The sequence below is a fragment of the Delphinapterus leucas genome, chromosome 1 (assembly GCF_059928025.1).
Source record: "Delphinapterus leucas isolate spDelLeu-1000000601 "Yukka" chromosome 1, BTC_Dleu_Yukka2, whole genome shotgun sequence".
NCBI lineage: Eukaryota > Metazoa > Chordata > Mammalia > Artiodactyla > Monodontidae > Delphinapterus > Delphinapterus leucas.
Window position 1 is genome coordinate 155,203,142 of NC_143129.1, and position 23,803 is coordinate 155,226,944.

The 23,803-nt window shown below is 55.6% G+C and overlaps 1 protein-coding gene across 2 annotated transcripts; it reads right to left on the reverse strand.

Annotated features, from left to right (window-relative positions):
• Positions 1–483: 483 nt before the first annotated feature.
• Positions 484–19,748, reverse strand: TIE1 (tyrosine kinase with immunoglobulin like and EGF like domains 1). 2 transcript variants are annotated; one of them, XM_022575467.2, is made up of 23 exons: positions 19,500–19,746; positions 16,439–16,756; positions 16,248–16,358; positions 14,628–14,783; positions 14,334–14,465; positions 14,033–14,173; positions 13,685–13,813; positions 12,717–12,862; positions 12,345–12,489; positions 10,107–10,265; positions 9,780–9,917; positions 9,297–9,593; positions 8,475–8,765; positions 7,944–8,134; positions 5,398–5,608; positions 5,126–5,236; positions 4,722–4,912; positions 3,635–3,748; positions 3,455–3,525; positions 2,272–2,312; positions 2,070–2,166; positions 1,887–1,986; positions 484–945 (listed from the first exon to the last, which is right to left on the reverse strand). In XM_022575467.2, exons 1-23 carry the CDS (start codon positions 19,555–19,557, stop codon positions 874–876), a joined length of 3,420 nt encoding a protein of 1,139 aa, XP_022431175.1. In that variant the 5' UTR covers positions 19,558–19,746; the 3' UTR covers positions 484–873. The 2 variants fall into 2 exon arrangements, with proteins under 2 accessions (XP_022431175.1, XP_089750777.1); XM_089894651.1 differs by having other exon boundaries at positions 9,297–9,917; positions 19,500–19,748.
• Positions 19,749–23,803: the final 4,055 nt, after the last annotated feature.

Genomic DNA, 23,803 nt, shown 5'->3' on the forward strand with positions numbered 1-23,803 from the left:
GGAAGTGACCTCTGCTTTCTTCCTTTGGGGCCCACAAGCCGGGCAGTGCCAAGCCAGGGAAGGCCGCCTAGAGACATAAGGAAAATGGGAGCTCAAGACAGGCCAGAATCTGTCCGGTGCTGAGGTGTCAGTTTGAGCTGAGGCTGGCCTAGAGCCGATCCTGGGAGGGGACTGTTTGGACAGAGCAAAGAATCCTAGGCTGGCAGCTACCTAGGGAGACACATTGGTGATAGAGGCTGGAAAGCTGGGAAGAGACCAGGGGAGAACTGGACTTCTCATTATGACGGAGATGTGGGGGCAGTGTATGTATAAAATGGGTCTTCAAGAATATCTCCCATCATGGAGAGGCAACCCCCGTAGAGGGCTTGGAATAATGACAGTGTAACCAGGGATAGCATTTCTTTTCCTGGAAAGTCCAGTTTCTCCCTCTTTGGCTTAACTTTTCCCTGGGATTGACCAGCAGTAAATGGTAGACATCGGATGGAGCTTCTCACAGCATTTATTTTTCCTGATTACAAGGCTGGGAGTGGGGTGCAGCTGAACAGGGCATGTTAGTGGTGTGAGTGCTGGCCTGAGTGGAGGGGCTGAAGCAGGGGTTTGAGGGCAGGGAAAAGAAGAGCACAAACGTGGAGCAGCTGAACTAGAACGAAGGACGTGAGGGTAGCCGTCAGTAATTCAGGAGGCACTGGGAGCAACTGCAAAGGATGAGGACCGCCCCCCCGCTAAGCCCACCCCATCCCTGGATCCCCTTTTTTCTTCCTTAAGTTAAAAAACAATTCCTTGAGGCAGCTCAGGCGACAAGGATCAGAAGTCACAGGTTGAAGAGCTGAGGTTGCTCTGGCCAGCAGAGCCACATTCTGGCCGGATGGCAGCTCAGGCCTCCTCAGCTGTAGCGTCGATGCCCGCGTACGTGAAGTTCTCAAACAGCGACATGTTCACGTAGGCCTGGGGAACACAGCAAGCTTTAGTGGGGGCCAGGGATGGGGGCGTGCCTGCCCTGGAGGTCCTTGACTTCCATGTGGTTGGGGTATCTGAAGTGACACGGATTTGTTTCGGAGACTCAAGATGACCCCATGGCCAAGGGTGGTCCTCACCAGCCCAGAGCAGCAAGGTCATCAGACCACAGCTGGGGGCTCACGTGAGAGACCCTTGACACAATTGTTCGATAGGAGTTTTTTCATGCCCTTATCCGATGAATTGATTGCTAATGCATTCATCCATTCATTTACTTATTCATCTGTTTATAAGGCTATTTTTGATGATTTACCCATATTTCTGGTTATTTGATTATTCCTTCACTCTTAAGATAGTTTTATAATTCCTTTAACTACTTAGTCATTAATTAATTCATATGACGAACTCTTCACATTACTCATTTTGATGCATTTCTTCACTTACATTTATGTGATAATTCATTTATTTATATGGTTACTAGATTCAGTTATTTAATTACATGTTTATTTGAATGATTATTGTATCATCCATCCACTAATTCTATTCATTCATTCATTCAGTTACTGGGTCATTCATTCATCCTTCATCCATTTGGTGAGCTGACCATTCATGATTCCACTCTGGCTCTGTGCCAGGTGAGGTGTCCCAGATGAGAGCGGGCTGATGGCCCCAGCAGAGGACAGGCAGGGAGTCTGGGACCTGGGACAACGACTTGCTGCTGAGGCTGATCAGTGGCCTTGGAAGAGTTTAGAAGGGCCTAGTGCCCAACCCAGTGAGAGCTGGAAAGCGGGGCTGCATCCCAGGGCCCGGCCTAGCTGTGGTGCAGCTAGTGGTGGGGACAGGGACACAGAGGCTGCTGCTCTCTGGCTCCTATGAGAGGGCACCCCTGCGAGCTCGGCGAGACCAGCCCCCGTCCCCCCCAGTCTCCTCACCTTCCTGGCTTCCAGCATGCGGCCCAGCTGCAGCGCGATCTGGGCAAAGGGGGGTCGCTCGTACGGACGGTCCCGCCAGCACTGCCGCATCAGCTCGTACCTGCAGGTGGGGGATCGCCGAGGTGAGGGTCAGGGCCTGCTGGGGTGACGGGGTTCCCGGGGCTCAAGGCTGAGGGGACTCACACTTCATCATCACAGTTGCGAGGCTGCTCCATGCGGTAGCCCTGCGGCAGCTTCTCATAGAGCTCGGCACATGTCATGCCGCAGTACGGGGTGCCCCCTGCGGGAGGGGCAATGCTCTCTCAGCCCAGGGCCCAGGAGGGAGGGTCGGGGGGGGGTAGGGAGAAGGTGGGGACCCTCTCGGGAACAGGGGTCAGGAACTCACCAAGGCTCACGATCTCCCAGAGGAGGACCCCAAAGGACCAACTGAAACGAGGAGGATGTACTTAGTTACCTTCTAGGCCCCGGGGCCCAGCAGCTTAGTGTCAACCTACCCCTGGTGTGCAGCCCCTCCCAGCCCCTGTGTGTATCTACTTTGCAAGGGTCTGGCCTTGGCCAGCTGTTGTCTCTGCAACTGAAACTCCTTCACACCCTCCCAGGCTTAATGTAATCATAGCTAACATTTTTACTGTGCACTTACCGTAGGCGAGGCACTGATCATTTAATGTGTATGTTAATTCATTTAACCCTCACACCAACCTTATGGTATAGGTACAATTATTATCCCCATTTTACAGATGGAGGCACAGAGGCACTGAGAGCTTAGCTAGCTCACCCAAGGCCACACAGCTAGTAAGTGGCAGAGCTGGGATTCAAACCCTGGCAGTCTCGCTCCAAAGCCCTTGCTCTTAACTGCCTCTTATATCGTAACAACAGCTGTGCAGGTTAGAGGCGGCTGAGGCCAGGGTGGAAGTTCTAGTGGGGGAGGGAATCTCAGGGGTCTTGGGGCAGAAGCGGGAAGCAGGTGAGTAGTGATCAGAGGGGTGGTGGATAGTGAGCCGGGCAGGCCAGGCCAAAGGGCTTGGGGCAAGGGGCAGAGCCAGGGCTGGAGCGCTGGGCAGGCCAGGCTCCCTGGAGAGAAGGGCAGGGGTGTGCCAGGATGGCTGTTTGGAGGAGCGAGCACAGAGAGGGCATCTTGGGGGTCATGCTCTAGTTAGGTCCTCGGGTGGGGATGACCTCCCCTTCAGAGATGAAGGCGAGAACATTCTTTGAGTGGTCTCTCCATTCACCCAGGCGTTATCCACCAGCATCCCCAAGCCTCTCCAAGGCATCCTCCAGTCTCTTAGTCAAATATAGCCCTAAACCACCCCTACTCCAATCCTACTCCTGACACACCTTCCAAGTTGAAACTTCCTTCCAGCTAGCCCCACGCCTTCCCACTAAGATGCCGGGCATGGCCAAGGTATACCTGAGACACATCTGTCACACCTGTGTCACACCTGGAACACACCGTAGGGATGGCCAAGTCATGCCTTGGACTACCTGAGACATCTCTGAGGTGCGTCCAGGTTACACCTACAAGCATCCTCAGGTGACCAAACCCTCCCGCCCCTCCCCCCCACACTCACACATCGCTCTTGGTAGTATAGACACTGTAGTTCAGAGACTCAATGGCCATCCAGCGCACGGGCAGACGCCCCTGGGAGAGAGTGGGTTTGAGGGGTCAGGTGACGAGAAAGGGGCTGTTTAGCAGGTTCTGGGAGGCAGGGCCAGGCCTGGCCCTGAGAGGGGGACCCAGTGAGACTTACCATCGTCTTCTTCACATAAACCTCCTCCCCCCGAGAAAGACCGAAGTCCGCAATCTTGGAGGCCAGGTTCTCTCCGACTAGCACATTTCGGGCAGCCAGGTCCCTGTGGATGAACTGCAGGCACGGTCAGAAGTCAGGAAAGATGGGGGATGAGTGAGCCCCAGACTCCGGGGCCAGCGAGGCGTCTGGCCCCGTGGCTGCCTTCGTGGGCCCCTCCATGCCTTTAGTAGCCCCTTACTCTTCTGCCCCCGAACCCAGGCCTCATTCTGGATCAGAAACTCCTGCCTGAGAAGAACCACAGTGCTGACTGTCATCCCTTCCTTCTAGTGACCTGGGCCACGGCCAAGTTCAGGCTGTATCCCTCTCCTGGGACGAAGGTGGGCTTTTCCCCAGTGACCACACTGCACCTTCTCCTCTTTGCATGCTCCCTGACCCCGTCTTTCCTGACCTCTCCCCGACCCCCACCCCACTGATGAACGTGGAAAGGCCCTTCTCTTGCCCAAAGTGACCTCTCCCTTGAGTTCCAGATCCTCCCCACTGGGCCCTCCACCTTCCTCAGAGACCTCTCTCCATCACCCCTCCCTCTATCTTGGCCCCTTCCCCTCTGCTTTCAAAGATACTCAAAACTTTAATAACTTCAAAATGCCTCCCCTCAGTCTCAACTGTCCCCTCTCTCCTTTTATTGAAGCGGGGTGTCCTCGAACTTGGGCTCGGGCCTCCCCTGTCTGTTCTACCCTCCAGCCTCTCCTGGTGAGTCTCGCCCACTCCCTGGCCACCAGTGTCACCAACTGTGAAGTGACAGCTCCCAGACTGTCGTCCCTGGCCCAGGCCTCCCTCCTGAGTTTTAGGCTGGCTTCTACAACCGCTAAGCCAACACCTCCACCAGGATGTCCCTCGGATGCTTCAAATGCAACACCTTTTTCAGACCTGCTTCTCGCCCTGTGTTCTCACCCGCTCATCCAGGACAGGATGGGGTCACGTCCCTCTTTATTCCTCAATCCCACATCAATTAGAGCCTGCTGATTTAATCTCCTGAAGTCCGCTCCATGGTCTCCCCTCCCCTCCCCCAACACACACTCACACACACCTGCTTCTCACTCAGGTACTGCATGCCATTGGCAGCATCACTGGCAAAACGCAGCAGCTGCCGGGAGCTGAGGGTGGAGGCCGTTCCGTGTTCTCGGGCAAAAGCTGGGTCAGTTTCCAGGACCCGGCTCTTCCTCAGGAAATCGAGCAGGTTCCCATAGGGGGCATATTCAATGGCGATATACAAGTAACCTGGGAGGTGAGGAATACAGGGTGGTGGTTTATACTCAGGCAACCTGGGGTGGTAGCAGGCACCCCATGGTACTAGACAGGGAACCTGGTGCACAAAGGAGAACCAATAGTGATGTTTCTGTGTCCCGAAGCTTCCCACAAGCTACAGATACGAAGGTGACGGCAGATAATGGGGGTTTGGAAGAAGGGGTAGATGATGAGTTGGGGGCTCACCTCGGTTCTCACAGGCCCCCAAGAGGTTGATGATGTTGGGGTGATGTCCCAATTTGCACAGAACTTCCAGTTCTCCCGCGAAGTCACGATGGTCATTTTCAGAGGCATACTCTGTGTAAAAAATCCAATATCACTTTTGCCGAAAATAACCCTGGAGAAAGGGTATGGGCTGATGAGGGCTGGTGTCAGTTGCTGGTGGAAGCCAGGTGGGGCCTGGGATTGTGGGACAAAGGAGAGGGTCAGGGCTTGGGCGGGAGTCACTCGCAGCGGACCTTTCAACATCTTGATGGCTGCATTCATCTTGAGTCCGTCCTTCTTGATCATGGCCCGGATGACCTGGCCGAAGTTCCCTTCCCCAATGAGATCCTCAAAGGTGATGTCCTCCCATTCCAGCACTGGGTAATTCAGGGGCTCGGGCTGTGGTTTTGGCCTCCGGGTCAGTGTCAAGGTGCCCGAGCTGAACTGCAGGATGGTCTCCTCACCCTTCATAGGATGGGACAAGTGGGCAGACAGTCCACACAAGAGACAGGGGCAGCAAGATGCACAGATGGGCAGACAAAGAGTGGTTAGACAAATGGACAGAGACTCAGACAGAGGGCACCCTTGTGGCCAGCCAAGCACAGTCAGACACAGGACACATACCGAGACAGAATCATATGAGATGGAGCCACAGGTGGGCTGTTGAGTGGACAGATGTCCAAGGAGAGAAATGCAGAGGCCGCCACCTGGGGATCAGGTGTGTGGGGCTCTGGAGGAACAAGGAGTGGGTAAAATTGCTAGAAGCCACGGCGTGAGTCGATGGAAGGATGATACTCCTAACATTTAAAACTGAAAGGAATTGGAATGAACTGTGACGGGGAGTAATGAGCTTCCCCTTGTTGTGCTGATCCCACAACCCGTGTTTTTTTTTTGTCACCTAGGACGCTCTGGAGGGGATTCCAGCCCTGGGCAGTGGGCTAGGGTACATTTACTGTGCACCTACTCCATGCTAAGCCGTGAGCTGCTGGGAGCCAGTGGATGGGTTTTCTTCTCCACAGCAGTCTAAGCAGAGATTACCCCGTCCACCCACTTGGTGGCCACCCATAGCTCTCAAATCACCCCAGGACCTGAGGATAGAAAGAGCATAAAAAAGAGGAACATCCACTCCCCACAACCAAGTAGGAGCTGGGCCACCTGCGCAGGGCTGATAGGAAGAGGAAACCGCTAAACAGGATCACGGGCGCTGCCAATATGAGAGCCAAAAGAAGGGTTAAGACAGACCTGGTGGTGGGTGCGGTCCCTACGTGAGCTGCAGCCCAGCGTGAGGGGCGAGGGCTGAGGACACAGGTCACATGGATTCACACAAAACATGGACAGCTGAAGGCACACACCAGCATGCACACGCATGTTCTAGTGGTGGCCCGTATGCAGGGCATCCATGAGAACTACACGTGGACATGTGCTCAAGCAGGAGCACAAGCAGAGGGACACACGTATCAGGGACATAGGCACATACAGATGGGGGTACTCACAGGGACGCACACGTGCACTCACGCCCGGCACACGCGCTCATGTATACACGCACGCATACGCGCACGCAGGTGCATGTAGCAGGGGTACATCTTGATATATGTCAGGGTGCTATACCCAGTTAAGGCTGCTTTCCTACTCCTTCCCTCCACATTTGTACCTGTGACCCTCTCCTGCCACAGCCAGGGCCGCTTTCTGCACACACTGACCTCAGAAGGAGGCCAATGCAGCCTGGAACAAAGAGGCCGATTGAATCTCTGAAGGGAGTTTTCTAAAGGCATGGCAGAGACAATAGCCTCGGACACTAGGCTTTGTATCACAAGGATCAGCCCTTGAGAGAGAAGTTTTTTGTTTTTGTTTTTTGAAATGCCAAAGCTTGGCTGTAAATATCAAGAGCCCAGGCACAGAGGACCAAGGTCAGAGTTCAGATCATAAGTGACAACAGTGGGGAAGATCCCAGAGGACAGAGAGGTGGGAGGAGGTGACAAGATGAGGTGATGCCTGGTCCCTGAAGAGAAGCCAGCACCCCACCCCCACCCCCAGCCCCTCTGTGTGGGCCTGCTGGCTGGAGGGGCATAGACAGGACAGAAAACTCAGCCAGGTTTACAGGGAAGCCAAGAGAGGAGGCCTGTGCTTCCTGTCTCCAGGAGTGACAGGTGAGGCTGCAGGCCCAGCTCAACAGCTGTAGGAGGGCCTGCAGCAATGGGTCTGAGGGCCACAGAATACGCTGCCTTCTGCAGGGCACAGGGAAGCCCCTTGGAGTTCTTACGTCTCCCCAAGGAGGCCCTGGGATTTGCAAGGATGGAGGTTGGGACGAGTGCCCTGCCGGCAGGAAGGAGGCTACGGAAGGGCTGAGGACATGAGTCACAGATGCGTGCAGGTGCAGGGTGGTTCCCAAATGCGGGACGGCCTGCCCAGACAGAGGCCGGCACGGAGCCCAGGCGTTGCCTACATTATCACCAGGCTTCCCAGGCTTCCATCACCCCTCGTGAGAAGGGGGAGAATCCTTAATTGACCGTGGTGCAACAGGGACATAACCGAGTGATTCTGAACTGGGGATATTAAACATGTCACCACGAATATAAATGGGCTGTGAGTTGAGTTCACTTCTAGAGAAATAGAGAAAATTATTGATAAGTATCGTACCCTTGCACGTTGTTGAGTGTAGTCTTATACCTATGACACAAACACCATGTGTGCGCGCACACACACACACTCGCAGTGTACAAATGCTCATGTGTGTATAGGTAGGAACACATATACACAAGGTCTGCACACATGTGCCCTGAGAAGGGTACAGGTGACTGACCGATCCCGACTGGTAGGTGAAGGTGCGTCTGCGATGCAGGCAGCTTCTGCGGATGCACGCCAGGGTTAAGAGAGCAGCCAGGATGGTGAGGCAGGTGGCAGACACGGAGCCCACCACAGCCAGGACCAGCTGTTGATCCAGACCCTCTTCAGCTGCCTGGACCTCTTGGACCGGGCCCTCGCTCTGCAGCCCTGGATCCAATAAGAGGGGCAGATCATAGGGACGCCTGGGTCAGGGAACCCAGAGGCCACCATGGGGTCACACAGAGGGAGAGGTCAGAGATCCCAGTTCCAGGGAGGGAGCAGGTGTATCAGGCCTAGGACCAATGGGTCTGGAATGACATGATTTTTCCAGCACTAGGACAATGGGTCATAGTAAGGGAAGGGTCAGGGTCCCCAGTGCCAGGGCTTGTGTCATTTGTTGGGAGGGGGCCTAGGATGCCCTAGCTCCAAGGCAGGGGATCGCTTGGAAGGAGAGAGCATTGAGACTGACCCTGTGGCCCAGGAGTCCTCTTGGGCCCCGCCCTCTCACCGTTGCTTAGGGTGGACTCTTCTACCATGTCGCTCCAGTCACCGGGGCCCTGGACGCTGGCCCGCACACGGAAGAGGTAGCGCGTGCTGGCGTTGAGGCCGCGGACGACAGTGCTCGTCTCCTCGGGCCTGTCCACGTCCATCCACAGCGGGTCTCCTGAGCCCTCAGCCACCTGCACCTCCACAATGTACTTGGATATAGGCCCAGCTGGAGCCTCTGGGCGCTGCCACACCAGCTGGATCTCGGAGTCTGAAAGGGCCTGGGCGTGGAGGTGTCGGGGGGCTGGGGGCCCTGTGGACACGGGGTGAGAAGGCAGGGCTCAGATGGGACCGGGCTGTGTGGCTGTGGGGTCAGACAGATCCACGCTAGCTGTGTCCCCAGCTCCGCGAACCTGGAACGGGAGGCACCCTGCCGACCTCCTCCTTCCTTCCTGGGCTGAATCCCTCTCCCTGTGGCTTCCTTTACCCCTGAGCTTCTGCTGCCCCTGGTTCTCCTTACATGTATGTTCTCCTTACATACATTCTCTTCCTGGTGGCCCAGACCCTCCCAGTGTCATAGGTCCTCCCCATGTCCCTCCACACCCTGTGGTCCCACCAAGTCCCATGTCCTCCTGGTATCCTGTATCCTTCCCTGTGTCATGTCCTCCCCATGCTTGTGTCTGCCTCACATCCCGGGTCCTCCCTATGCCCATGTTTTCACGTGCAATGCTCTCTGCATGTCCATCCAGGCTCCTATAACCTCCCATGTCCTTTTGGGTCTCCTGTGTTCCCTGCGTCCCATGTCCTCCCTCGTCTTGAGCCCATCACCCCCTCCCCAGCGTACCGCTGGGGGGCAGAAGCACACGAGCAGCGGGTGAGGCTGGGCCCAGGAGGGTACAGTGGTAGAGCCGCACGTCCAGCTGGTAGTGGGTGCCAGGTGTGAGTCCGGTCAGGAGGGCGGTGCGGGCCTGGGGGGACGAGACGTTCTCCCGCCGCTCCTGTCCCCGGGCCCCGTCCCACAGGCGCAGCAGGAAACCATCGCCCACCAGTGGCCCCGGCACCGAGGGTAAGGACCAGCTCACTCGCAACCGGTCGGGGCCCTCCACATGCCAGCCCTCCAGCCACGGCTGCAACAATGGCTCTGGGGCCAGAGGTCGGGGGTCAGAACTGTCCGGTGGGTCCCTGGGGCCGGACGGGATAGTGATCCCCAGGGGACAACCTCCAGTGGGAAAGGCAGGGACCCCCAGGGTGGACAAGCCATGACAACCCTGAGTGCATAGGACAGTAACCCCTGGGGGGCGGAAAGGGATAACTCTTGGCCTCTCACCAGGACAGTCTGTGGTCATGAGGGTGGGAGGCCCCCAGGCCCCCTCCCCCCCTTCCCCTGGCCGGCTCAGCTGCACGCGGACACTGTATCCTGTCTTCGGCCTCAGGTTCATTAACGTCACGTTCTCACTGGGGTCCACTGGGGGCGGGGTGTGCAGCACACACTATTCAGTCCCAACCCCTTCCAGAAGCCACCACTCTCCCTTCAGTCCCTCTCTTCTCCACACACTTCTCCCTCCTTCCATCCGCCCTTTCCCCTCATCACTGCCTGACATCCCATCCTTCCCCAGACACGCCCACCTCCACCCCCTGCTCTCTCCCCGCTCACCCACGATGGTGGACCAGGCCATGGTGCTGTCCTGGGGCCGGTAGTGCAGCCGTACAGAGGCGATGGGCCCGTCCCCGGAGAAGGAGACCAGCGGGGAGACCACGAGCTGACGGCTCTGCTTGGCCAGGAGCCGAGGGGCAGTCAGGGGCACCGGGGGCACTGCCAGGAGACTTGGGGTAAGGCATGGCCCAGACAGCACCCCCAGTCGTTGGAAATAGGAGCAGACTCTGTCTTCTGGGCATCAAAGACAACTCTGGCTTTCGGTTTAGATCGGGGGACCCCCTGGGCTGGGGAGAGACCAAGTTCAACAGATGACCAGAGTGTCCAGGGCCCAGGGAGGACAGCTCAGGGTGCAGGGACTCGGCAATAAGGACATGAGGATGTCCCAAAAGATGTGAAGTGAGGGAGTGGCATGGCTGGACAGGGGTTTGGGGGAGGGCACTCTGCCCATGCAAGGTGGGTGCAGACGGAGGGGCTGAAACCCAAGGCAGTGTCACCCTACTCTCTGCCCCTCCCCCCATCATCCATCATTCTCTTAATTAAAAAAAAAAAGGGTAGCAGGTGATGAAGCACCTGCTCTACCCGGATGCTTCATGCGCATGGTCTCTAATCCTGACAAGGGCCTTCAGGCAGGGTTCATCACCCCTATGTTATGAATGAAGAAACTGAGGCTCAGAGACATGGAACAACTTGCTTAAAGACATGGAGTCAGGGTTTGAACAGGGTCTATCCGACCAGGCCACCTAAAATCAGCCCATCCTACTCCAAAGAGCTTTTGTGCTCCTGCTCAGTTTCCTTACCCCACGGTCACTGCCCTTTCTGCCTTAGCTTTTCTCTCCGGATTATTGCATTAAGGCCTTAACTGGTTCCCTTGCCTCTTTCAAACATTTTCCAGACGGATTTTCTAAGAATGGATGGATGGATGGATTGATGGATGGGGGAGGGTCAAGGAAGGTGCAGGGGTGTGGCTGAGGGGGTGGGAGGGAACAGTGGGGTCAGGCAGGAAGAAGTATGTCAGGAGGAAGCGCTGGTCTGGAGGGAGAGAAAGGTCCAGTTTGGATCCTATGGAGCCCCTGGGCCTGTGGCTCACATGTGAGGTTAGATGTGGCAGTGGCTGGATAGAAAGTGGGCGCTTGAGTCATGCACCAGGTAACTTCCATGCTGACTTCAGAATCAGACCTCCACTACACAGAGGTCCCACCAGTTGGGTCTGGGGCCCAGGAGAGGGGTCCAGGCTGCAGATCATATCTGGGAGTTGCTAGGGAACATTTGAAATCTTAGGAATAGTTGACATTTTAACTAATAATAAGAATAAATACCAACATACGTTGAGCACATACCCTGTGTCGGGCACTGTGCTAAATGCTTAAAAGCATCATCTAATTTAATCTTTACAGCAACCCTATCAAGGGAGCGCTGATATCCTCATTTCACAGGGAGAGAAACAAGCTGTGAGGAGATAAGTAACTTGCTTAGGTGATGGAGCTAGAGTTTGTAGTGAAGATTCAAGGCCAAGCTGTCTGGGCCCAAAGCCTGGGGAGAGCGAGAAGAGAAAGGCTGGAGGTGGGGCACTGGGGTGGGTGACAGAGTAGAGTGGAGAGAGAATGGGAGGCAGAGTGTGACCGTGAGAAAGAGGAAGATGAGCAAGAGATTTGGGCTTATGTCGGGGAGGGCGGCGTCAGGAGCACAGGGAAAGAGAAGCCAAGGCGCCGCAGGGGCTGTGAACGTCTGAGGCTTATGCTGCTGGAGAAGGTGAGGGACACCTGTACCGGCCTGTGCGTGCTCTGCTCTGAGCGATCCTGGGCAATGGCAGCTACCTCCTTACTCACCAGGAAGCACCTTTGGAAATGAAGCAGGTCACCCTCTGAGCTCCATAGCCCCAGGCACCCCCCTGTCCTAGCAATGAGCGCCCTGTGGTGTGACTTGGGGTTGGCGGGTGGGGGGATGCAGCATCCCAGAGGTGGAGTGAAAGGCACTGTGTCTGTGGGGCGGGGTTTGGGGGAGGTAGAGAGCGGAAGCATCACCCTGGGCAAGGCTGCAGGGTGTCCCATTTCTGGGGCATGGGATGCCCTTTCCAGATGGGACTGAGCTGTGCTCCAGTCTGGACAATGCCCTGCCCAGGCCTCAGGTTGACGACAAGCCCTCTCCTCTGTCTGGTGCTGGGCTGTGACCTTAGATGCCCTTGCCCTTCCTGCTACAATGCCCAGTCTGAGCAGCATCAGCTAGGACATCACTGACCTTTGACGTTGACCCTGAAGCGTCGGCTGTCTTGGCCACCAGACGTGGACACGCGGCACTCCCAGAGCCCACTGTCCCCAAGAGCCAAGCGGGGCACCTCGAACTCGGCTGTGGTCCTATCTGGCTCCACAATGGCCTTGGTGGACTGAGAGAGATGGGGAAGGGACAGACCACAGAGAATGTGTGCCATGTGGCGGATACAAATGTGCTCGTCCAGGCTGATGAGGGGACAGAGCCTGGGTGGTGGTGCCTCAACAATCAGCCTGACCCCATTTGAGCTGTGGTCAGGCCGGTGGGCAGAGCCCGCAGAAAGCCCCGAGGGGTCAGGGGTCTGGAGGGGCAGGGGCCCTGGGCTGGGGTCACGGGGCTGACCAGGAGGACCGTGCCGTCCGGCTTGCGGAGCTCCACGCTGCCCCGGACTGGGAAGGGGTTCCCCGCGGCGGCACAGTTGATCCGGGGTGTCGTCTCTAAGTTGAACTCCAGTTCTGAAACCATGTCCAGGATCTGGGGGATCCGGTCTGGGGAGAGAGGGGACACGCATCCTGGAGGCCCTGCGAGGGCAGATACGTGACTGCCATAGTGCCCCTCCCCCGGAGTCCTGCATCTTAGCGGAGGTACCGCCAGCAGCTCAGTCACCCGGGCCTGAAAGCCAGCAAAGTCCTGTGCAACTCCTCCAGGGCCCTCACGCCCACCTCTGACTGCCCCTGAGTCTACCTCCTTCACCCTCTGCCTCCTCATACCTTCCCACACGGAGACCAGACCCCTTGCCAGCCTCACAGCCGGAACGCTGGTTCAGGCCTCCATCATTTCTGGGCCCTGCAACAGGTCTTCCAGGCTCTCCTGCTTCCACTCCCCACCCAGCAGCCAGTGTCCTCTCTCAAACACAAACCCGAGAGCCCCGTGCCTCTTCAACAATTCCCTGCTGGCCTCTCATATTAAGTGCAAATCCTATAGCCTGTCATTCAAAGGCCCCAAGATTTGACCTCCTCTGATCACTCCCGGAGCCTCTCCTCACGCCACTGTCCTGGTACCTGAGCCTGAGTCCTCAATCCCCCGGCCGTTGCCCTGCTCTCTCTCCAGCCATCTTTCTCTTGTCCTTCATATCCCATCTCAGATCGCACCTCTTCCCAGAGGCCCTCCCTGACTCTCTCAGGCTGGTCGGGGCCTCCTCTGGGCTCCCACCCACTCTGGGGTGCTGCCCATCCCTGTATGGATGATGTGGGCTGGCGGTGAGAACTTCCAGACCATGAGCTCCCTGAGGGCAGGGCTTTGAGCCAGGGAGATGCGTCTGGTGAAGGCTGACCTGTTCCGAGGGACCTCAGAGCCCCCCGAGCTCGTACCTGACTTCTCACAGTGCACACCATGCCACCCGGAGGGGCAGACGCAGCCGCTGAAGCGGTCACAAGTGCCGCCGTTCTGACACTGGCACTGGAGGTGGCAATCAGCCCCAAAATGACCTGGGGCACAGGCTGGGAACAGAGGGGGCGTGGTTAGAGGGGCACAGGTCAGGGGGCAACGAGGGCCGGCTGGGGCCTGCGTAATGACTGGCTGGGTAGAGAGGGCACTGGCCAAGTGAGCGGGGACCGTGGAGGTCTTGGTGTGCAAGTCGGGGCCAGAGTGAAGGGCTGGGGCTGGGCCTGTAGCCGACTGCCTGGGTCAGGGAGCATGGAGGGTGGGTTAGTCCGTACCTTCCTGGCACTGGCTTCCTCTCCAGCCAGATCCACAAGAACAGCCATAGGGGTCCGGGAGGCAGAAGGTGAGGCCTCGGCAGCCTGATGTGCCTGGGCACTGTTCCTGGCAGCTCTGCCCAAAACGGCCCTCTCTGCAGGCTAGAAAGAGGGCATGTGGGTGCAGGGGCCTCTGCTGGGCCCCAGGGTTCAAGACCTACTTGGCATGTTCACCCTCCAAGGTCCATGCCCATGGTTTGAGAGTCTTCCCCCAGCCAGGCATCCTCTCCTGCCCAGGTCCTAGTGCCCCCCTCCTCCTTACCTTGCTCACAGCGGGTCCCAGTGAATCCAGGGGGGCACACACACTCGCCGTCCTGGTCGTGGCAGACACCTCCATGCAGGCAGCCCGGGCATTCCTTGGTACAGTCCTGTCCCCAGTGCCCTGCCTCACAACCTGCAGGAATGTGCTTTCAGCAGCTGACCCTCACCCACTGGACCACTGCTGCTGAGGACTGGGGCAGCCCCGGGGGACCAGAGGATGCAGGGGGTCCACAGGAAGTACCACAGGGCTCCCAGCCTCCCACACCACCCACCACCTCTGCCCTCTGCTCCTGACCCCGCACGATGAGTCGAAAGAAGGCGCTGCCCAGTGGGCTGGCTTCCAGGTAGGTGGCACTGTAGATGCCGCTTGACGATGGCTGCACGTTTGGGAGCTGCAGCAAAAACCGCCCTTCCTGGGCCTCATGCCAGTCCAGGGTGTAGAAGTAGGATCCTGGGGGCATAAACGGGTCAGGGGCCTCACCATCACACAAGGGCTGGTGTTCCCTCCCTCTGCCCACCTCGGCCTGAGTCACATCAACGTGCGCCAGGCAGAGTGCGCAGACCTGGGGGAAGGCACCAGCCAGTGTCTGGACCCAAGGCAGAAAGCTGGGAAGCATCCTCTTTTCCATGCTCCACCAGCCACTCAGTAAATCGACAAGTCCGGTTCAATCTCCCCCTCGTCTCCTAAAGCTGCCCACTCCTCTCCACGTGCACTGCCACCACCCTGCTCCCAGCCTCCCACAGCCTTCCAAGCAGTCTCTCTGCCTCCAGTCTCCCCCTTTCCTGTCCATCCTTCACTCAGCAGCCAGTGAGATTTTTCTCCAATAGATTCCGCAGTAGCTCCCCGGCTTAAGCTCTTCCACGGTTCTCCACTGCCCTCAAGACAACATCCGACTGCTTAGCAAATCATTTGCACCAGTCTGGCCGCCGTGTAGCCCATACCGCTCCACATCCTGCCTGACTCCTAACATTCCTGAATTCCTGAATTGCTTCTATCTCTTCTAGAAACACTGTGGTATCTCACAGCTTCCTGCCTTTGCTCTTATCAATCCTCCTCCTGGAATGTTCTTCCCCTCTTCTTTGTGCAGCTGGTTCCCAGAAGCCTCTCCCTCCAGGACGTGTGGACCCTAATATCAAGGTCCTTGTCCCTGTCCCACCCCTTCTTGCCTCTTTGCTCAGGACGGAACAGAGATTCTAGGGAACGCAGGTCTACCTGACTCTCCACATCTCTCATCAATTCGGGGGACCTGGAGCTCAGGAGGCAAACCCCTTGGGCCAAGGAAAGGGTCCTCCTCCCTCAGGAGGCCAGGCACACATGAGTCAGCCAAAGGGCTGTGGGTGTGAGAGCTGAGGCAGGAATCTGTGGGGCCACACAGGAAAACTGCTTCCTTCTATGGGGTGGCCAGAGGACCTGATAGGGCCAGGATGGGGGCAGGCCTGGGCTGAGATCCCCAGGCCTGCCCAGGCCCCTGCACGTGTCTTGACAAATCTCTGGAAGAGGCCAAACCTCCCTTGCCTGTTCTGGGACTTTGTTACCCGTTCGCTTCTTCAGCATGGGGACTGCTGCTCCCTGCCAGACGGGCTAATGTGATAGCACCTGCTAACTCTCAGAGGAGAGTCCAACGTGAGGGGTTAACATAGCGCTAATTTGGGGGTGACAGGGAAGGAGGTAGCTGACCACGAGGCTGCTGGTCCTCTGGGCGCAGTAGGAGGACATCTCACAGCTAGAGATGAGTTGGATGCAGGTGCTTCCCATGGACCTGGTGCAGGAGAGAGGGGGCGCCCCGGAGGTTGGCCAGTTGGGGTAACAGGTGCTGTGTCAGGGGCCAAAACTGGGAACACTGAGGGCCATGGAGGTGTTGGGGTGTCAGAGCTATGGGTTTACCTGCCCACCCAGTTCAGATGCCCCTCTCACCGTTGCTCTTCCAGATCACATCTGTCTGCTTCTCCTTGCGCACCCACGCGGAAAGTACTGCCGTGTCGCCCTTATTCACCGTGTGTGTGACCTTGTCCGGGAGCAGGTGGGCTGCGAGGCGGATGGAGGGCGGGGTCAGGGGTCAAGGGCAGCCCCTCCTGCCCCTCCTCCCCGCCGGCGGCCGGACTCACCTCCTGGGCTGTTGTGCACGTAGAGGACGCGCGTGCGCCGCGCCCCCGCGCCGCCCACGCAGGAGAAGACGCCCACCAGGTCCGAGGGCTGCGAGAAGCCGCGCAGCGTCACCTGGCGCGAGCCATTGCGGGTCAGGTGCAGGGGCTGCCAGGGCCGGGGCGTGCGCACAATGCGGTCGTCCTTTTCCAGCAGCAGCGGGGACCCCCAGGCGTCCGAGCCCCTGCCCGCCCCCGCCTCCCCGGACACGCAGGTCAGGAAGAAGCGCTGGGGCTCGGTCAGGCGCAGGTCGGCCAGCAGCGTCAGGTCCACCGCAGCGCCTGGACCGGGATACCGGGCTCCGTATCTGGCAGGGCCCCGCCCTCACCCCTGCCCCGCCCTCCCCCTCTTGCCCCTCTCCTCCCAGCCTCTCCCCTCTCCTCCCCTCCTCTCCCCCCCTCTCCCCGCCCGCCCACCAGGCACTGAACTTTATCAGGCACGTCCACCCCCGTCCCTTCCTGTCCCAGTCCCCTTCCCGGTGCACTGGCCCCTTTCCTTCAAGTCTCTTCATCCTAAAAGAACAAAAACAAAAACAAAGCCCCTTCTCTGGCTTCCCCATCCCCTCCCTTCTCCTGCCAGATGGCTTCCCTTTACAGCCCAGCCTTCGGAAAGAAAAAATGATCTATGCACCCCGTCTCCATTTCCTCTATTCCCGGCAGTCCCCTTTCCTGACCTGTCTCTACAGCTGCTTTGCAAAGGGGAGACGCTCTCCCTGCCCTCCCCCGCCCCTCCCCCCCCAACCCCGCCGAGAGATCAGAAGTGTCTTGGAGGGACCCCTCCCCATCACTCCAGAAATCTGGATCTGTTTGTTGTGCTGGGATTGAAGGTGGGAGAGGCTGGGTTCTGCAGCCAGGTGGTTATGGGGCAGAAAGGAAGAGAGCTCAGGGCCCAGCAAAAGGCCAGAAGCAGGGAGGGCAGACCCTAGGGCAGAGTTGGGGCTGAAACACACAGACACCAGGTGGGCCTTGGTCTTTGCCTTCCAAAGGGCTGTGGGCCCCATGAGGAGACAGACATGGACCTACCCGTCAAATGCAGGGCACTGTGTGGGGAGCGCAGAGAAGGGATGCAGAGGGGAGGGCAGAGGGGAGGGGAGAGCACAGAGAAGGGATGTGGGGGAGGCAGAGGGTGAACAGGTGCCTCCCGGGAGATACAGCTTGAGGGTCTTAAAGCTGAGCAGGGTACGGTGAGGGTTCAGAATGAGGACAGGGAGAGGTCAGTGGTAGGAAGGGCATGCTAGGCAGAGGGCACAGCCTGAGTAAAGGTGTGGAATGAAAGGCTGGGGCACACAGTGTGAGGCAGGAACCAGGAGGGACCAAGGAGAGCTGGAGTCCAGGCCTGGCTGAGCCCTGCCAGCCTCCTCAGCCCCGGGGCCCAAACCTTCCCGAGCCCCTCCTACTCTGTCCCTGCCTGTTCACTGCCAAGTGGTTAGTTGGTTTAAGTGCTACTTCACTTATCAAGGTGAGTAATGAAGTACATGAGTAAATGTACTTCATGAGTAAACGAAGCTGTCTATCTTGTGCCGAGCACCTGTTTTCCTTTGGGTCCTCACACCCTCCAGAAGTTGATGTCTTTCCATCCACAGAGGAGGGTCATGATAATTATTCTCGACGCTTCCTCTAGCAAGCTCACCCCCTCCCTGGGTTTTCACTATCACTTCTGAGTCAATAACCCCTGGATGGCCTCTCAGCTCGGGCCTGCTTTCCATCAGCTCTTCCCAAACCTGCTCCTCTCTGGGCCCCCTGCCTCAGCAGACGGCAAAACCCGCCTGAGATACAAGCTTTGGAGTCATCTCATACTCCTGCTGTCATAGTAATTAATGTTTATTGGAGGTCAGTGATATGCCAGGTACTTTACTTATGTTCTCTCATTTTATCATCCCAACTCTCCTGGGAGGTGGGTGTTATCACCCCAATTTTATAGCTGGCAAGTTAAGGCTCAGAGAAATAACTTGCACGAGGTCATACAATGAGTAACTGGCAGACCCTGGTTGTCTGACTCTAAAAGTCTACACCTCAGAGCACTACTCTGGTTGCCCCAATCAGTCACAAAATTCTATTTCCTCAAAGCCTCTTGGCTTCATCCCCATTCCCAAGCCCACCCTTGTTAACCTTCATCCTTACTCCCCTGGACCATCCTGACAGCCACACTCCTCCTTCCTCAACTCATCCTCCAAAGTGATCCCTCTAAGACCTTGTGACTCTCTGGTCTACAACCTTCCATGGCTCCCTATTGCCCTCAGGATGCAGTGCTCGCTCTTGAGCCCTCTGCTGCTCACACTGCCCCTCCTGCTGCGTCCCCTCCAGGAACCCTCTCTCCTATGCACTTCCCCGCCTCTGAGACTTGCATCTATTGTTCGGGCTGCCTGGAATGAAGACCACCCCCTTAGTGCAGTATTTCCAAATCCCTTTTCATCTCCTACCCTGAAGCAGAGTAAGCTGACTCCTCCGTGCTCCTCTGTGTCTATCTGTTCAGCGCTCACCTGGTGTCCCGTGTCCCCCACTAGACCATGAACCACTCTAGGTGGCCTTTGCGTTCTAATCCTCTTTGGGCACCACACTGAAGGAATCGGCTACCGCTTATTCAGAAGCTCTTACCAAGTGCTCTGTGTCAATTACCTCCTTTAAACCCAGTAACAGCCATAGGAGGTCCGCACCATTTAATCTGTTGTACAGATCTAGCGACTAATGGCCTGTCACTTAGCACAGCTCCTGGAATATTGTTGGTGCTTGATAAATGCTTGATAAATGAATAATTGCGTGAGTCCCACACACTGACCATATGAGTACCCACTGAAAGCTTCACGGGCCCAGAGGCCCTGCTGCTCCCCACTGATGTGCACAGCCAACACAGTCAGTGGCTGCTCCCCTCCCCCAATCCCTAGTGCCTGCCTGGGTTTCCCAGGCCCTGATCCCACTTTCTAGCGGATCAGCGTGCAGAGGAAAGCGATGGCAGTGATGATAGGGTTTTCTCGGGGGGAGTCAGGGCTTTGGGGGTTGGGTGGGGGGAGGTTCAGGGCAGACTTACCAACATGAGAAGCCAGGAAGACGATGGGGAGCAGCAAAGGGGGCCCCAGCCAGACCATAATCCAGAGGCTGACCAGGCCAGCCGGGACAAGCGGGGCCCACGGTCAGTCACTCTGGGTCCGGCTGCTCAGCCTGTGCTGTCAGTGTGTGTTGGTATTGGGGAGGAAGAGGAAATGAGTTAGCTTGGGTGGGAGGCGGGCCGGGGAGAGGGCTGGGGAGGACTTATCCTGCTTCTGGGCCTCTGGGCCCCCCTAGTCTGGCCCCTGCAAGGCTGGGGATGGGTGTGGCCTGGAAGGTCCTGGACTGGGGTCACTTGAGGTGGGGGAGGGTTGTGATAAGGACAGACCTGGGGACTGTGGGACTGTTTCCCCTCCCCTCTTCTCCGCGTGGTCCTCAGCCTTGCCAGCACGCAGGAGGCAGGAGGCAGGAAAGGGAGGAAGCCACTGGCTTCCTCCTATTGAGAGGGGATGGGGGAGGATATTGCTCTGGGGTGTCCCTCCCCCAGCACAAACACACGATTCCTCAAGTATGCGTCCCAGGACGTGGTTACATGGGTGTCCTCGAGAGCCGTTCATGTATGGAGCACAAGGATCTGGAATGTACACAAAGGAACAAAAGAACACACTCAGGGCAAAAACCCTTTGATTCAATCTTGTGTAACTCATTTCACAGACGGGAAAACTGAGGCCTGCAGGGCTTGAAGGCTCTCTGAGGTCATGGTGAGGCTGGGACCTGAACTTCTGACTTCGTTGCTCCTCAAGGACTCATGCTAAGCAGACGCAGAGAATGCACAGGGAGTGAGTCCCTTGGCTTAAGCCAGTAACAGAGGCTTCAGCGCACTGTCTGCCTGATGTCATTACCCTTGGGCACTGGGGCAGCAGAAGCCCCACCCAGGGAGCGCCCGTACTCTTGAGGGCTGATAACAGCCTGGGAGCAGTCCCAGCCCCTTGACAAAGGCTCCGAAGCCCCATGGATCTGCTGTGCCCCTCATCTCTCCCGGCCCTGGTGCCACCTCTCCACTGGCAGTTCCCAGAGCAGAGGCTGACCCGCAGGCACAGAATGCCTGCCGAGGTGGGGCGGCAGCGGGGGTCTGCCCTGGCAGGGAGCAGAGGGAGACGTGTTAGAGCCCTCCGACGGCCAGGCTTGCTGGTGAAATCTGTGACTCCTCTGCCCTTGAATGGAGTGGTTGCGGTGGGGTGAGGCCTGGTGCCAGGTTAGGGGACTGGTTTGGGAGTCCAAACCCTCCCTTTGGGGCTGGGACATCTTCCCAGAGCCTGTTCCCCGGGTGAAAGCTGGACTCTCTTTTGGACTCACCAGGCTCTAATTCACTGTCTGGGGGAAGCTGGGCCCCTGCAGCCTAGCTGAGCTGCTTTAGCCCTGCGGCTCATCTGAAAATCCCTGAAAAGTCTCAGGAGAGACGTTGACTCCGGGTGTAGTTTGAAAAATGGATCAGGGAAGACCCCGGGGCCCACGCTGTAGGCCCCCCGGACACCCCGTTCCTAGCTGTGAGCCTGGGAAGAGCTTTCTGTGGACAAGACTCGGGTGGGAGTGGGGGTGGTGGATGCCTTCTTAGTCTTCTGCTCATCTTGGTGCCAAGACCTTTGACTCTGGCGAGAGGAAGCAGCTGGGGAATGCTGCGGCACTTTGTCTGGCAGGGTTGTAGTCAGAACTTCCCGCTTGGTTCTGGGAAAACCTGGTGGGCCTAACGTCATTTTGTGTGTATACATAGAGCACTTGGGCAGCATCTGATCTGGAAAATGACAGGTACTGGCACAGGTGTTTGCTCTGTGACACTATAGCATGACGAAGACTATAGGTCCATCTGGCCTCCCCACTTTCAACTGGGAAACAAAACTCAGTAGTAATGATCTGTAGGTAAGCACAATGCACATCTTGCAGGGTTTGTATATAAGGGTTTATATTATAAAACAATGTCCTATAAGTGTAAAAGTATATTTTTACATGTGTTGAGATTATGTTGCAAGTAACTTAAGTAGCATCCGTTTACAAACAGCATGTCACAAATGAACTATCACCACACCAACTAATTTTGCGTGGGTTGTGTATACATCTGGCTACGGCAATAGGAATACTTAAACCATAATGCATTTCTTAAAGTCTCAGTCATTGGAAAGTTACAGACCAAGAGTAACGTTAATGCAGATATGCAGTTCTACACATTGGGAGGTCAAACCTCCAATCCAAAACAAAGCTAATAATGATAGAGCTAAAGGTAATTTAGTTTTTAAAAAAGTAAGAATAGCAGCATGACCAACTCCACACAAGGCTGATAATTCACTGCTATGAAAGCCGCCTTCCTGCAAATAGTGGGAATTCCAGCTCTTGGCACATACAGGAGTTTTGCCAGGTCGCCAGGGGTTCAGGGCAGCCAGGCCTCCTAGTGTAACTCTGAAGCAGAGATTTTTAGTAGTCTTCAAGCCATTTTACTTTCCAAATGCCAGATTTTAGTCACCTTCAGTTAGAATGTTGCTAGTAAGAAGCCTGCTGTTGGACCTGAAAAGGAAAGGTAATGAAATTAGTTATCATTTGCCCATAACAACTGAAAAAGGACATGTGATTTTGGAACTGTCCAAGACTCATGGGGGCAGGCTCGTGCTCCACTGTGGGGCTGTGGAGCTAAAGAGGTCTGTGTTTCCTTGGTGGGATCAACTGACACTGAAAATGGTTGTGTATTTTTCATAGCTAATCCGTAGCTTTGGGGCTGCTGCTTTTGGAGACGCAGTCTGTCGCGGTCCCTTTGGGCTGCCATAACGAAAGACTGGGTGATTTATAAACAACAAACACTTATTTCTCACAGTTTTGGAGGGTAGAAGTCCAAGATCAGGGTGCCAGCATGGTCTGGTGAGGACCCTATTCCAGGTCTCAGGTCCTCATAGGACCGAAGGGCAAGGGAGCTCTCTCAGGCCTCTTTTATAAACATATTACAGGCATCCCTCAGAGATACTGTGGGTTCAGTTCCAGACCACAATAAAGTGAATAACGCAGTAAAGCGAGTCACATGAATTTTTTGGTTTCCCAGTGCATATAAAAGTTAGGTTTAAACTATACTGTAGTCTGTTAAGTGTGCAATAGCATTATGTCTAGAAAACACAATGTATATACCTTAATTAAAAATACTTTATTGCTAAAAAATGCTAACAATTTTCTGAGCCTTCAGCGAGTTGTAATCCTGTTGCTGGAGGAGGGTCTTGCCTCGATGTTGGTGGCTGCCGACTGGTCAGGGTGGTGGTCGCTGAAGCTTGGGGTGGCCGTGGCAGTTTCTTAAAATAAGACAATGACGTCTGGATCAATTAACTCTTTCTTCCCCTTGAACACTTAGAGGCCGTTGTAGAGTTATTAATTGCTCTGATTTCAATATTGTTGTGTCTCAGGGGAAGCCCAAGGAGAGGGTGTCCATGCAATTATTTTTCAAAATAAAGAGTGAGAGTTCCATCTTTGCTTCTTGGATTTAAGTCAAGCTATTACATATAAACTGTGTAAAGTCAGTATGTGAAGCTGAATGCTGCTTCGTTTTCCTCAGTGATTTTAAAGGAAATGGGTAGTTCCAATATGCCCCCCACCCTATTACATTCCTAAAGCATGCCCCTGTGTCTTGGCTCCTAGAATATTTTGAAAAATATTTATTTCTTTGTTATGTGCAACCCCAAATGCCGGTGTCTATCTATTCCATAAGTGCTTTAACTCTCTCTACTGTTCATCACAATTGCTTTTTGAAGCACCAAGTTAAAATGTTGCCCAAAAAACATTAAGAAATTTTCTTTTTTTGAAATAAGCAACCCATTAACCCAATTCCTAAGTCCTGTCTTTGCTTGAAAGATGTTGATCAGCAAAAAAAAAAGAAAAAGGAAAGAGTAATTGTTTTCAGGTTTCTTTTTTTAAGGTAAATAGGTGGTAACAATTGTACTTTCACTTAACTTCAGCAACAACTAAAGCCATATTGTCAATTCAAAAACAGTTTTTGCTGTTCTTCCAGGAAATAACTCTATAAGTGAGAGGAAGTTTGTCAGCAAATGCTTTTGAAACATCAGGCTGGGGCTGTATTCCTGAAGTTAGCAAGTGAGGGAGTGTGTGTGCTTTCGCTCTGGGCTGAAAAGATGTGCCAGGTGTTTGTGACAAGCTGTGATGAGGACTGCAGATTACTGGGAATCCATTGTGTTCTTTTCCCTTGTTGGAAAAAGAAAGCTTCTGAAAACAAGCCCTTATTTAAAGGAAGCCCCAGTTAATCCAACAAGGCTTGGATGAAGTCCCTTTTATACAGACTGCTTGACAAAGGCCATTTGGCCC

Excerpts from the sequence above, each read along its gene's own strand:
- TIE1 (XM_089894651.1), bottom strand. The coding sequence starts at position 19,557 with ATGGTCTGGCTGGGGCCCCCTTTGCTGCTCCCCATCGTCTTCCTGGCT. Across the intron at positions 14,466-14,627 it reads CTTTCGACTCATCGTGCGGG|GTTGTGAGGCAGGGCACTGG; the intron begins GTCAGGAGCAGA and ends ACATTCCTGCAG. Across the intron at positions 9,918-10,106 it reads GGCCTGGTCCACCATCGTGG|TGGACCCCAGTGAGAACGTG; the intron begins GTGAGCGGGGAG and ends CCCCGCCCCCAG.